This window comes from Acinonyx jubatus, chromosome B1 (assembly GCF_027475565.1).
Source record: "Acinonyx jubatus isolate Ajub_Pintada_27869175 chromosome B1, VMU_Ajub_asm_v1.0, whole genome shotgun sequence".
Classification (NCBI taxonomy): Eukaryota; Metazoa; Chordata; class Mammalia; order Carnivora; family Felidae; genus Acinonyx; species Acinonyx jubatus.
In genome coordinates, this window is record NC_069382.1 from 38,715,353 (window position 1) to 38,728,926 (window position 13,574).

General features: G+C 41.1%; 1 protein-coding gene across 4 annotated transcripts in view; it reads left to right on the plus strand.

Annotated features, from left to right (window-relative positions):
* Nucleotides 1-12,856, plus strand: part of INTS10 (integrator complex subunit 10) — a 32,244-nt gene extending 19,388 nt beyond the window's left edge. For 3 of the 4 annotated variants that reach the window (XM_027071694.2, XM_027071708.2, XM_053216498.1), the window contains 5 exons: nucleotides 4,512-4,591; nucleotides 5,905-6,067; nucleotides 7,130-7,223; nucleotides 10,175-10,252; nucleotides 12,457-12,856. In XM_027071694.2, coding sequence (XP_026927495.1) covers nucleotides 4,512-4,591; nucleotides 5,905-6,067; nucleotides 7,130-7,223; nucleotides 10,175-10,252; nucleotides 12,457-12,613 — 572 coding nt within the window. In that variant the 3' untranslated portion in view covers nucleotides 12,614-12,856. The remainder of the gene's footprint in view (nucleotides 1-4,511; nucleotides 4,592-5,904; nucleotides 6,068-7,129; nucleotides 7,224-10,174; nucleotides 10,253-12,456) is intronic. The other variant, XM_027071699.2, reaches the window with a different exon arrangement.
* Nucleotides 12,857-13,574: the final 718 nt, after the last annotated feature.

The window sequence follows — 13,574 nt, forward strand, 5'->3', positions numbered from 1 at the left end:
GGATTCTCTTTCTCTGCCCCTCCCCCACTTGTGTTCTCATTCTCTCTCATTCTCTCTCTCTCTCTCTCAAAAATAAATAAACTTAAATAAAAAAAAAAAGAAGTTAGAAAAAGATAAGCAAGTTAAACCCAAAGAAAATAGAAGACAAGAAATAATTGTAATGGTAGAAATCAACGTAATAGAAAATGAAATAGAGGAAATTAATGAAGCTAAAAGTTGGGTTTTTTGAAAAAAAAATAAAATTGATAAACTCCTAACAAGATTGATCAGGAATAAAGCACAAATTACCAATAGCAGGAATGTCACTACAGATCCTACTGAAATCAAAAGGACACTAGGAGAATAAATTATTAATGACTTTATGCCAATAAATTCAACAACTTAATGAAATGGAAAAATTCCTTGAAAAACACAACTAATCAAAACTGACACAGATGAAATAGAAAATATAAATGTTCCTACATCTATCAAAGAAATTATATTTGTTATCAAAAACCTTCCCACAAGACTACAGATCTGAATGGCTTCACTGATGAATTGGCTTCACTGATGAATTCTGTCAAGCACTTAGGAAGAAGTAACACCAATCTTACACATACTCTTTGAGAAAATAGAGTAAAAGAGAACACTTCCCAATTCAGTTTTTAAGGCCAACATAACCCTAACAGCAAAATCGTGTAAGAGCATTACCAGAAGAGAACATTAAAGGCCAGTATCCATCATAAACATAGATTCTAAAATCCTCAAAGTCTTAGCAAATAGAATACAGCAGTATATAAGAAGGGTAATACATATCCAAGTATACTGGAAATGCAAAAGTGGTTTAACATAGGAAAATCAGTCCCTGTAATATTACCACTTTAATATATTAAAGGAGAAAAATCATAATTTTCTTAATAGATGCAGATAGAAATGCATCTATATGCATTTATGCAGTTATGTTTGCATTTATTCATGATTATTAAAAAATCTTAGCAAACTAGAAACATGTTCCTCAACATCGTACTTAACTGTGAAATATCAAATGCTTTCCCCAAGATCAGCAACAATTTAATAAGAGTATCTATCTCCTCTTACCACTTCAATTAAACATACTAGAGATTCTAGCCAGTACAATAGGCAGAAAAGGAAAGGTATAAAGGTTGAAAAATAGTTATCTTCATTCACAGATATGACTGCCTTTATTTGCAGCAATGTATGTGGCTATGTTAGAAAAACCTAAGAGGGGGTGCCTGGGTGGCTCAGTCAGTTAAGTGTCTGACTCTAGATTTCGGCTCAGGTCGTGATCTTAAGTTGGTGAGACTGAGCCCTGAAGCAGGCCCTGCACTAATAGCACAGAGCCTGCTTGGGATTCTGTCTCTCCCTCTCTGCCACTCTCCTACTCACGTGTGTGATCTCTCTCCCTCTCTCTCTCTCTCTCTCTCTCTCTCTCTCTCTCTCTCAAAATAGCTAAACTTAAAACAAAAAAAAAAAGAAAAGAAAAGTCTAAGGAATCTCCAAATAGAATAATAATAGAATAATAATAAAAAATATAAAATACTTAGGGATAAATGTATTGAAAAGTATGCAAAATCATGTTCATAGATCAGAAGACTCCAATGTTTTAGGGTTCTGGTCCTCCTCAAATGTGTGTACAGATTCAATGCAATCCCAGTTAAAATCCCATCAGACTTTTTTTTTTTTTTTTCTTTATTTTGAGAGAAGGGGAGGGGCAGAGAGAGAGAGAATTCCAAGTAGGCTCTGCACTGTTAGCACAGAGCCTGACGCGGGGCTTGAACTTAAGAACCATGAGATCATGACCTGAGCCAAAACCAAGAGCTAGATGCTCAACTGACTGAGCCACCTAGGTGCCCCCAGACAAGCTTGATTCTAAAATCTATATAGAAGTGCAACCTAGAATAGCCAAAACAGTTTTGAAAAAGACTAACAAAACTGGGCAACTTACCCTACCTGATAGCAAGACTTTTTTTTTTTTTTTTAATGTTTATTTATTTTTGAGAGAGAGAAAGAGTGCGAGCAAGAGAGGGGCAGAGAGAAAGGGAGACACGGAATGCAAAGCAGGCCCCAGGCTCTGAGCTGTCAGCACAGAGCCCAATGTGAGGCTCAAACTCATTAGCTGTGAGATCATGACCTGAGCTAAAGTCAGCCACTCAACTGACTGAGCCACCCAGGCACCCCCTGATAGCAAGACTTTTAAGTAAAGCTACAGTTATCCAAACAGTATGGGCAGAAGAATGGAGAACCCAGAGAGACCCACACAAATATGGTCAGGTGATTTTTAGTGAAGACACCAGAGTAATTCTTTGGAGAAAGGAAAGCTGAGATGGGGCCGAGACTAAATGGAAAAGTTAAAACAGTAACATTTTTTATAAGAAAAGGTCTTTGCGACTAGTAGGTAGATTTATTAAGACACTAAAAATTTCCTAGAAGACAAAAGCATGACAGTTTTGATCATTATTGAAGCTCTCTAAGGTACTTGGGAGACTTAAAAAAAAAAGAAAGAAAGAAATAGCCCAGACCCCTTGAAAATTAAGTATCTCTGTGAAACAGAATCAGGTCTAGGGGGTAAGACTGGACCTAGCTGACATCAAGACTTATTTTAAAGCTATAGTAATAAAGATAGTGTAGTATTGGCATAGAAATTGACTGATGGAATAGAGAACCGAGAAGCACGTGGTATTGCAATTAAATGGAGGAAGAGTGAATTTATCTAATCAGTGGTGCTGGGATAATTGATCCAAATGTAAAAACAACAGAAATGTGATCCCTTCTTCACACTACACAAAAATTCTTTAAATTCTAAGATTTAAAAATGGAAACTAAAACTTCTAAACTTCTAGAAGAAAATACAGAAAAGATTCTTTGTGCCTTCTAGGTGGAGAAGGATTTAGGCTACAGAAAGCATACAACATAAATTTAGTCCCAGTAAAATTAAAATACCAATGAAAGATAGTGTCATCAAAGTGAAAGGCTAAGCCATGGACTGTAAGAAAATTGTCCAGCACACAGAATCAACAAAAAGTGAGCTTCCAGAATTTTGAAACAGCTCCTTCAAACCAGTGAGAAACAACCAACCAACCCCTCACAGAAAAACAGGCAAAGAATACGAACAGATTCACAGAAGCAGAAATCCAAATGGCCACAAACTATTTGAAAAAACGCTCAGAGCCCCTCGGTGGCTCAGTCAGTTAAGCATCCGACCCTTGATTTTGGCTCGGGTCATGATCTTGTGGGTTCATAGGTTCAACTTAAAAAAAAAAAAAAAAGAAAACTTTTAATCTATTAGCAATATGGGGACTTCAGATTAAAACAGTAAGCTACCATTTCACACACATCAGAATGCAGGGATTAGAGAGTAGCAACCCTGGTTACCAGGATATGAAGACACACATTGCCTGTCTGCTTCACACCAACACTTTGGAGACCAATTTAGCTGTTGCAGTTGAACATCTCATTACCTAGTTGTATACCTCTTCTAGCTAAATCTCTTAGATCAGTGCCTTTCCACCTTGGGTCCTTAGCCACTGGGTCATGAATTTCAACCAGATGTTTTCTTTTTTAATGACGTAGAGTCTAATAGTATCATTAAAATGAGTGCATCTCCTGTACAAAGGCTAAATTGAACCTTTTGTTCAATGACCCTTTTGTTTTAGATACATAAACATGTGTAAATATGTGTGCATAACATCTCCATTATTTCTTGCTACTTTTGTCCTCAGGGTAGAGAAGGATTTAGGATATAAAGAGCGTACACCATAAAGGAAAGGTTTAAGGTCTTGGTTGGAAAATTATTGCCTGAAGTTTTTTTTCCACAAGTGCACAAGAAAATGTATATAAGAATGTTTATTTCAGCATTGTTTGTAATAGTGAAAAATTGGATAGCTCAGTGTCCCCCATAAAAGAATGGATAAATGAATTGTGGCATATGTAAATAGCAGAATAATACATAAAGAGTAAAAACGGTCAGCTAGAACTATAGGTATTAGTACCAAAAACCGTTTTCAGAAGGATGCATATAATACGATGCCATTTATTTGGTAAACTGAGAACTTGCAAAACTTTCTTCTTTGTTGTTGCATAGAAATGAAAAACATCACATTCAGGATAATAGTTACATTAGGGTGATGGAAGAGGACATGGTCTGAAAAGGTACACAGGAGGCTTCAACTGAATTTGTGATATTTTATATAAAATCTTTAAAGCAAAATGTTAACATTTTATAGAGCTGAGTGTTGATCACAGTGGTATTTGTAATATTCTTTATGTAATTTTCTATACATTTGAAATGTTTAATAAAAAGTATTTAAGCAGGGTTAGGAAAGAAGATTGATAAGTGAAATCCAGAGACCCTTCAAAAACCAATTTCATCATCACTACATATAATCATGGTTTAACTATATTTGAAGTCATATGACTGTTGCTTATCTTTTTTTCTGGAAAAAGTCTTAAACATTTGCTTTTCAAAGCTGTTTTCTTCAATAATAACAAACATATTGTGGACTTTTTATTAGGTTCAGACCTGAAGCTTCTGCCTTGTACCAGTAAGGCCATCATGCCGTACTGCCTGCATTTAATGTTAGCTTGTTTTAAGGTAAGCTGAAGGTTGATTGGCATTAAAGAAATTTAATTTGGAACATTGCTGTGATGATCTAGAGTGACTTGGTGTAGTGGGGAGATTACATGAGCTAGGAATTGACAAATACTAGTTGTGAACTGTACTAGGCACTAATGAGTAGGAGATGACCCCCATCCTTGAGCAGTTTACAAAGAATAGTGGGACAGTTATGCAAATATCCTTGCCCATAGTGATGTTCAGTAAATACTTTATGCATTAACGTATGTCAGAATGTATTGGCTAGAAGAAGAGAATACAAATGCCATTGGGTTCGTAGAGGGATGTGAGTTTATTATCCTAAAGATGTGGGGGGGGTAAAAGCATTCCAGGCATTAGGATGACCACCACCAGATGACCACTGGGCCAGTTTAAAGATTGTCGGAAGAACGCCAGGCCTGTGGCTGCAGGTGGAGCGGAGCCTCGGCCTGCATTTCACCAAGGCTTGTGAGCAGGAGAACAGCAGTATTGGGTCTCTGCTTTAGGGCCATAATTCCCAGACTTAACTCATGGTCAGAATCACCTGGGGAGACAGAAACCATTTGAAGTGTGATTTGAAGCCTCGCTGCTCATTTAGAACAAAAAAGTTCTTTTGCCGTTTCTCCAGTTCACACTCCTGCTTCCTTCTTTGTTGCTCAGTGCCTTTGTTCTCCCCAGTCCATGTTCTCCTCATACCCTCCTCTCCTACAAGGCTTCTTGCCCACCCTGGCCCACAACCGTCCCCTTAAAAGAAATCCCCAAATTCCTCTCTCTGATATACAGAACGACTCAACTTCTGTTGCCCTTTTCCCAAAGTCAAAGCTTCCAGCCCACCATGCACATCCAGCTCCCATCACAATGCTCACGGAGTGCGCTGCCAGAGACTTTGTTCACAGCACAGAGGGAACCGAGGTTTCTTTGGTTAGGACCCACCCCCATCAGAAGGCAGTTGTGATGTTTGCATAGCAAGCAGGTATTCTGTTTTGTTCTTGATATCACACATTTTCATACAGCAGCATTTTTTTTTAATCTTTATTTTGAGAGACAGAGTGCAAGCAGGGGAGGGGCAGAGAGAGGGAGACACAGAATCCAAAGCAGGCTGCAGCCTCTGAGCTGTCAGCACAGAACCCAGCACGGGGCTCAAACCCACAAACTACAAGATCATGACCTGAGCCAAAGTCAGACACTCTACCAACTGACCCACCCAGGTGCCCCATATAGCAGCATTTTTTAAGGAAGTGATATTTGATATATTTAAGATCACCCCATGATTTCCTTTTCCTTCTGTGTCTGCACAAATCCTTGTCTTGCAGCTGCGAGCTTTCACAGACAGCAGGGACGACATGGCACTGGGGCATGTGATCGTCTTGCTTCAGCAAGAGTGGCCACGGGGAGAGAATCTCTTCTTGAAAGCTGTCAATAAGATTTGCCAACAAGGAAATTTCCAATATGAGAATTTTTTCAATTATGTTACAAGTATCCTTTTTCTTATTTAAGGATAAGAAATCCTGACTTTTTTTTTTATAGAATGAACACATGGTACAAGAAATCAACCATTCTAGGTAGAAATAATGGTTTTCTCTGGGGGAAAGAAAAACAGAATGGTGATTAAAAATGGGACTGTGGCAGTTGGTCTCATGAGAGTCATAAAAGGCTTCACAGAGGTGATGCAATGAATCAGGAATATTAGTAGCCCAAGTACATTTTCCACTTGCAGCGACTTCTGGGAAGATACCCAAGATGCCTAAATTAATAGCCTTCAAGTTCCTGACAGGCCCAGATTGGCTGTGAGGCCATAGAATATAGCAGTTCATTGGCCTTCATCTACTGGCAGAGGGCCTCCTGGGGCCTCTCTTAGGGCCCTGACTGTCCTCCCCCCCCCCCCCCCCCCGGGGTCAGCTGTTAGAGCACCATGTCACAGCTGTTACAGCTGCCACTGAGTCCCCACCAAACATGCGTGTAGCCCAGCAGTTGTTTTTGACAATAGGGAGGAAGTGTTGTATTTCATACTCTTCCTAGGGAAAGACCACCTGTGGTGTGAGGAATGTGCTGTCTTTGTCCAAGCACCTAGAGCAGGATTTCTTAACTATTTTCGGGGATACAACACCACTGCCACTTTCATTTCTTACTAAGAAAACAAAAGATTTTGCTGGGGTGCCTGGGTGGCTCAGTTAGTTAAACGTCCCACTGTTGATTTCAGCCCAGGTCTTCATCTCAGGATTGTGAGTTCAAGCCCTACGTGGGGCTCCGTGCTGAGCGTGAAGCCTACTTAAAAAAAAACCAAAAATAGGTTTTGCTGTTATGACCATACAGAATGTCTTTATTAGCATCTGTATGAGAAATAAATTTATCTTAATGAGGTGGTTTGGTTAGTGTAAGAATCACTAATTTGGCAACAAGACAGACCAGGGTTCCAGTACTGACTCTAGTTAGCGGGCTGGCCATGGGCAAGTTATGCAGTCACTGCAAGCCTGTTCCACATCTCAGAGAGCAGGGCACCTTGTTTCTACATGTGGTTAACCTGAATCTGGCCTGCAGATATCGATATGCTGGAGGAATTCGCCTACTTAAGAACTCAAGAAGGTGGGAAAATCCATCTGGAATTACTACCCAATCAAGGAATGCTGATCAAGTAAGCATGCTGTCTTGCTCTTCTGTGCTAAGTGCTCACCTTTTGTGTGCTTGTAGGAAGTATTTATAAGTTCCTGTGTCTTTCAGAAATGTAATAGAAAGCAATCCACACCTGGTCTCTGTTTTTGAGAGTAGAGTTGATTCTGGGTACCCTCTGAAACTTGGTGTTTCCTTAAGTACATTTCCAGTAAAACGTTGTTCAAATTGGGGTACCTCTGTCACTTTTGAAACCTTTTCACTAAACAGAAGTCTCATTCATGATTATCTTTTCCTTTCCAAAATTGACAGGGTAACCCTATAAATTTCTGGTTAGACATAGAATGTTTTTAATTAAGAAGAGTCATGTGTAATTAAAGTTGTATTGGATTAGGGAAAACTACAGACTTTATTTAGAAACTATACTTGGATTTCAGTGTTTATTTGAAGCCTTTCTAAGCAGTAATTGCTTACATAGCACAAGGGTCAGTAGCTGGGTCTAGTGCCCCCACGCAAAACACACCTGCCCCAAGAAATAATGGTGGGGTGCCTGGTCTCAGGCATGCCCTCCCACCCCTAGATAAAGTTAGTTACCATTTATGATTTTTAAATAGCTCATAAATCTTGCTTCTATCCTTCAATACTCATTGTAGTTTGGATAATATATCCTCTGTGCTGTAAATGCCACGTGTAGTTTTATTTTCATACTTCCTCCTTTGCGTCCTGCATACTCAGCATGGCTGTGAGTCATTGTCAGAGTCACTGCAAGAGACTGAGCCCTGAGTGAGAAGGGAGTGTTACTAAGGCTGAAAACATTTTCCTTTTTCTTTCAATTGTGACATGAGCAAGTTTTCAGTTATTGAGAGCAAAAATTCACATCTTGTTCTATATTTGTAGAGCCTTAGAGATGTTGAGAGGGAAGTATGAGATGCTCATTCTGGATATGTATCACCTCAGTAATTTGGGGCATAGCAAACATTACTCCTGTTGAGAAAAGGGTCTTGTGGAATCCATTCTAAAGAATGAGAGGAGATTAAATGGGGTTTTTGTCCTTCATCTTGTAAATATTATTAATAAATATTCTAAATATCTAAAATAACAAAACAAAATGCTCTTTTTTAAAAACACAAGACCTTTATACAGTAGGATGCTTAGGCGAGCCGGTCTGGACATGCTCCTCTTCCTCTCTCCATTCTCTTCTGCAAGACTACAACTAAGAATTATGGGGAAAATAATTGCATCATTAAAATACTCTTAACAGTGTTTGAGAATAAAGATGACTTTTTTGATATGGGAGCTTAGGTAACCCCTTTTGTGGGCTTAAAAGATTCCTAGGTTTTGAGGCTGGATATACAAAATATACCTATTATTAATAGCTTTTTAGTTAATTCACAGTAACACTCACCATCCAAATCACCGTAATCTGGAGACAGCCTTAGTAGCATCAACTCCATTTACTTAGGGTTATACTTACAGGTGATCTCTCACTTCAGATAATGCTTAACCATTTGTGGAGATGTGAGGGAACGGGCTGTTAAAAAATCAACAGTTGGATCTCAGATTTCATTATACTGAACCTTTCTTCTGTAGGCAGTTTGTATGGTGCTGAACAGTGACCTGGTTACCTGCAGAAACCCCTAGGACAAGGAGCGAAAGCAGGGGCTTTTCAGCGCCCAGATGATCTCATTGTAAAGGGTTGTTTAGAGTAAGGTAGGGATGGGCAGCATGCGTGTCTAGGCTTTGAGAGATAATTCCGTGCTCCCCCACCTTGGTCACTATAAACTTCAATTTCTTCTAACTCCCTGTCGAAGACCATTAAGCCTCTTGGTAAGCCTGCTGTTCTATCATCATGGAAGCAGGAATAGGGATTGTTACTTAGCTGTATTTCTTGTAGGAATTTGCCCAGTCTTTGCTAGGTGAATCTCAAAGTCCATTTGAAACCTGCATTTCAAATTACCCATAAACTAGATCAGGAGAAGCATGCTGTGAAAGCCAGAGAGCTCGTCTAAGGGGGCTAGGATTTGAATCTTGAGTAAAACTATCTATATTCCTTTTCCCTTTGGGTTCCAAACAAATTCTCTGAAGCCATTGCAGATCTTTGGGGGGTGCCTCCAGCTGAGTAGCAGAGGTGTTGAGAGCAGTATACAGCCCTCCCCTTGGGTAAGGTTGTGAGTCCATCCTGGCCTGCTCAGATGCCAAGTGGGGACAGTACCGATGCTGAGGGCACCCGGGGCCTGACCAACAGAAGAAATAAGCTCTTTATTCATTACATAGACATTCTGTCGTTACATATTTTAAAATAGAGAACTATTTCTATGCTGATATTTGCAGTCTCTTAGTTGGCATTAGACTAGATGAAAATGGAAAAACAGTGTCCTGTGCACTAAATCTTTGTTATGAAATTCTGCAAAGCTATGGGTCCCAGACTTTTTTTGCCCCCATCTATTCCTTTTCTCAATACTTTTTGAAATTCAGGCTCAACCTTTCTTTATCAAACACGTTGCCAGCCCCTCTAGGCCTCTTGGAAGTGCCTCTTCAGTTGGAGGCTTCAGTCCTGGCAACGATGGTTACCAGCAATCCCCAGGTTTATCAGTGGGATTGGCGGGGGCCTGAGCAGAGTGGAGAGTGAAGGAGGCTGGATTTGAAATGTGTCTTCTCACGTGTTAGCCCCACTGCTGTTCAGTTGCATCCCGCCATCCTCTTCCTCGGTGGCTTTTACACCAGATGTTGAGTGGGCTGAGCTCGGGGCCCCGGAACAAGATGCTCTGGACATGCCCCAGCAGCAGGTGCAGGGAGAAGGCTGCTAGCTTCTCCCGTCCTCCCCCAAGACACCACTGTTGCCAGGGGCCCTCTGGAAGTTCAAGGGTTTCTGCATAGTCTGTTCCAGTCTTGTGCATTTTCTCTGGCGTGTTGTTTTTGCAGTGCAGGGTGAGTCGGTGTGGGTGTTTGAATGCTGCTGTTTGCTGTTTTTTAAAGGCCTTCTAGCCCTCCCATGGGGTTACTGCAGCAGGAATTCTTACCTGTGCTTCAGCCCAGCATACAGACTGCTGACAGGTACCAAGTGGAAAACACCTGCTCATAGTGTGCGTTTTGTCCACATGTTGTACTGCCCATGGTTTTCAGCTCTCTGTGCCTCAGTGCTCTTTTTCATGCTTTATTTATTTTTTTAATTTGTTCTGCATTCCTTGGCAAACCATCTGGTTGTAATATTGTAACATTTCTTATTTTTTTCCATAAGTTGCCAGTGTTTTTGTGTTCAATTTAAAAATCATTATGGATCTGGAAAAAAATGGAAGTTATATTAAAAAACTGTGTTAAAGTGCACATTAGGTTAGGCACTAGACTGTGTTATCTCTTTTGATAAAACATAAGGCATTCATTCATAAATATGTAAGGATGCTGAAGCTTATTTTAAATAAATTTTTATTTGTGGATTTTTCATCTTAGTGACCAGTGTTGATGTTCTGGTCTAACTGGGCCTTAGCACACTATTTCCCTGCCACTGATACTGATTTTCAGACCTTCCCTTTCTAAATTGAAAATATTTGGAATGCTGCCTTTATTAGCTGATTTATCTGGCCCTTAAACTACAAAAGCTAACTAATTCTCATCTTCATCCAAACTTACCAGAGGAATAGAGACTCTGATAGAAATATAATTGAGTTGCACTGCTTTATAGGTAGAAACAATGCCATTGAGCCATCAGCAGGATACACATTTTATTATATCTTTACTGGTGTTAAAGGAAGAATTTGCTTTGAGCTTTCAAAGCCTGTCTGTTAGTTTGCTGTCTGCAAATACCAATAACTTCCGGGTGGTCAGTGGGTTGGCTCCCATTTGGGGTTGCAGTCTGAGATGCAGAAAAGAGGATCTCAGGGCTGCTGAAATGGGTCCATGTCTATTCCCAGTGTGACTCATGGCCTCAGCCTCACTGACACTGTGCCCTTAATACTGAGTGAACCAGCCAACTTCACTGAAAATGTCCACAAAGGACCCTGTGTTTTCTCCATGGCACTGCTGCTGTTTTACTGTATAGTTCTTTAAAATGCCCATGGGCATTGTAGAGTGTCCTGTAATATCTTTGCTAGCCTGACAGAGCCTAGTTTTGTTTTTACTTCTGTTGCATTGTAACTTTTTGACTTCTGTTGTATTTTATTTTATATGATAATACAAGTTTTAAAAAATCAGGAACATTTTAGAGTGGTTTCAACAGTTTTATTTTGGCCAATATATAAAAAGCTAAGTTAAAATCCCTGTTAGTGTGTCTGAGGGAAGTGAAGCAGTAGAGACACGGGGAATGGAGGTGCCTTCTATTGGTCTACACCTACTACATTACTCACCTGGTAGTTAAAACTCCTCTCCTCTTAACTGAATCCATTGAGTTTTGCTAGAGTTTTCTTTTCCTTTCTTCATTTTGGTGCCTTAAGTTTTCTGGGATTTTGTGGGATTTCCTTTGTGAGCTCCTTCTCTGCAGCACAACTTCCAGGCATAGCTAGACACTTTGCGTGCGTTCCCACTGAGCCTCCACAAAGGTGCACGCCTCCTGAGCGCGTGGACCGCATCTGGTCCCCAGTAGGCTTTTGCAGGCCACTGGCTGTTCTTCGGCGGTTTTGCTTCTCTCTTCCCACCCCTGCCAGACTCTTGTCTTGGGACCTCCAGCTCCTCCCGCTGCTTCTCACACAGACCGAGTCTGGGTGGGCTCAGCACTTAGCGGAGCTGTCCTGTTCTGGCATCACCGGGAGAGAGACCCGCTTGGAACCACAGTGGCTGTGTACAAGCCCCTGGCCTCTCTGAGCCTTATCACAGCACCCCAGGCCTGAGCTCAGTGTGGTGACTGGCTCATTCTGCTCTCCCTCCTCCCTGCTGCTGCCTCCGCACTCGGCTGGCCTGTCCGGACGGGAGCTGTGTGGCCACGTGGACTGGACCCAGGCGGCCCAGAGTAACAGAACTGTGCACAAGTCAGCACAGGGATGCGTTAGCATCAGACCTGCAAGAGTTCAGAAGCAAAGCGGGTGGCACTTTACTGGATGTTTGGGTGTTTAAAAGAGACTTTAATGGAATGGGGAAATGTCTGTCTAGTTTTAACTTTCTGAGAAGGAATGGGCAGGGGGGGTTGTTTGGTTAGGGCTTTTCTTCCTTTTTTAAATGTTTTACTTATACGTAGATTTCAGTCAGGTTTTACTCCTGCCCCAGAAACACTGACCGCTGATGCCGGCACTAACTGTGGTGTCCACCTGTTTCCCTGTCGCTGCCCTCAGGCACCACACGGTCACTCGGGGCATCACCAAGGGCGTGAAGGAGGACTTCCGCCTGGCCATGGAGCGTCAGGTGTCCCGCTGTGGCGAGAACTTGATGGTGGTGCTACACAGGTTCTGCATCAACGAGAAGATCTTGCTCCTTCAGACTCTGGCCTGACCAGAGCCCTTTCCACCAGAGGAAGGCAGCTCAGAGCCGTGTGATTTTTTTGTGAAGCGATAAAGCATTCATAAATGTTGCTGTTACAACTCTTAGAAAGAAGAAAACCATCTGAGTTCTGACTCCTTGTTGCTTAAAAGTAGTTCCCAAGAGCCTGAGAAGCTATTTCTATTTTTAAGTCATTTTTGTAAGTTTTGTAAAACAAAAGAACCTGTTTTGTAAATAAAAGTCATTCTAAATTTGGGGCTTTTAAAAATTTAGTTCTTGTGAGATTCTGAACAAGAGTGTACTTTACTTAAAGGGATAGTATTCATGACCTCAAGGTTTTCTTTTCCGTAGTTAGGCTTTGGTAGGTATTACATATCAAAATACTTTTCAGACCTTTTCATTCAGGAAGTTTTAATACCGAAAACCTTTGTGCCAAAATGAACCTGAGTAAACTTCCAGTGAAGGAGCAGCCAGTGGGGGGGTGAGGCACCTCCTCCCTTCACCTAGCCCTTGACTCCCAGCCCTTTCCTGCCCTTCCCCAACGCCCCCACCCCCCACACTGGGACAGGCTAACTCTGTGCCTCAGGCACTCCCCTCACAGCTGTGAAGAAGTGTTACCTCTTGTGAAATCTGTGGATGAACAACTGTCCCAAGTGCTCGGCAGTGTTAGCTCTCAGGTTTATCTCCTTCTTTTGCTGTCCTGAAGTATGTCAGGTAAACATCAGACAAATATTGTTTCTAGGGGCTAAGAATGAAAGGCTAAGAAGTTATTCAGTTATGTGCATTAAAAATTTTAGATACACAGTTGACCCTTGATCGATGTAGGGGCTCCTGAGGGTGCTGGCATGCCCCCCACTCACTGCACAGTCGAAATCCACATACAACTTTTGACTCCTCCAAAACTTATCTAATAGCCTACTGTTGACTAGAAGCCTTACTGATAACATAAACTGTTAGCACGTATTTTGTATAT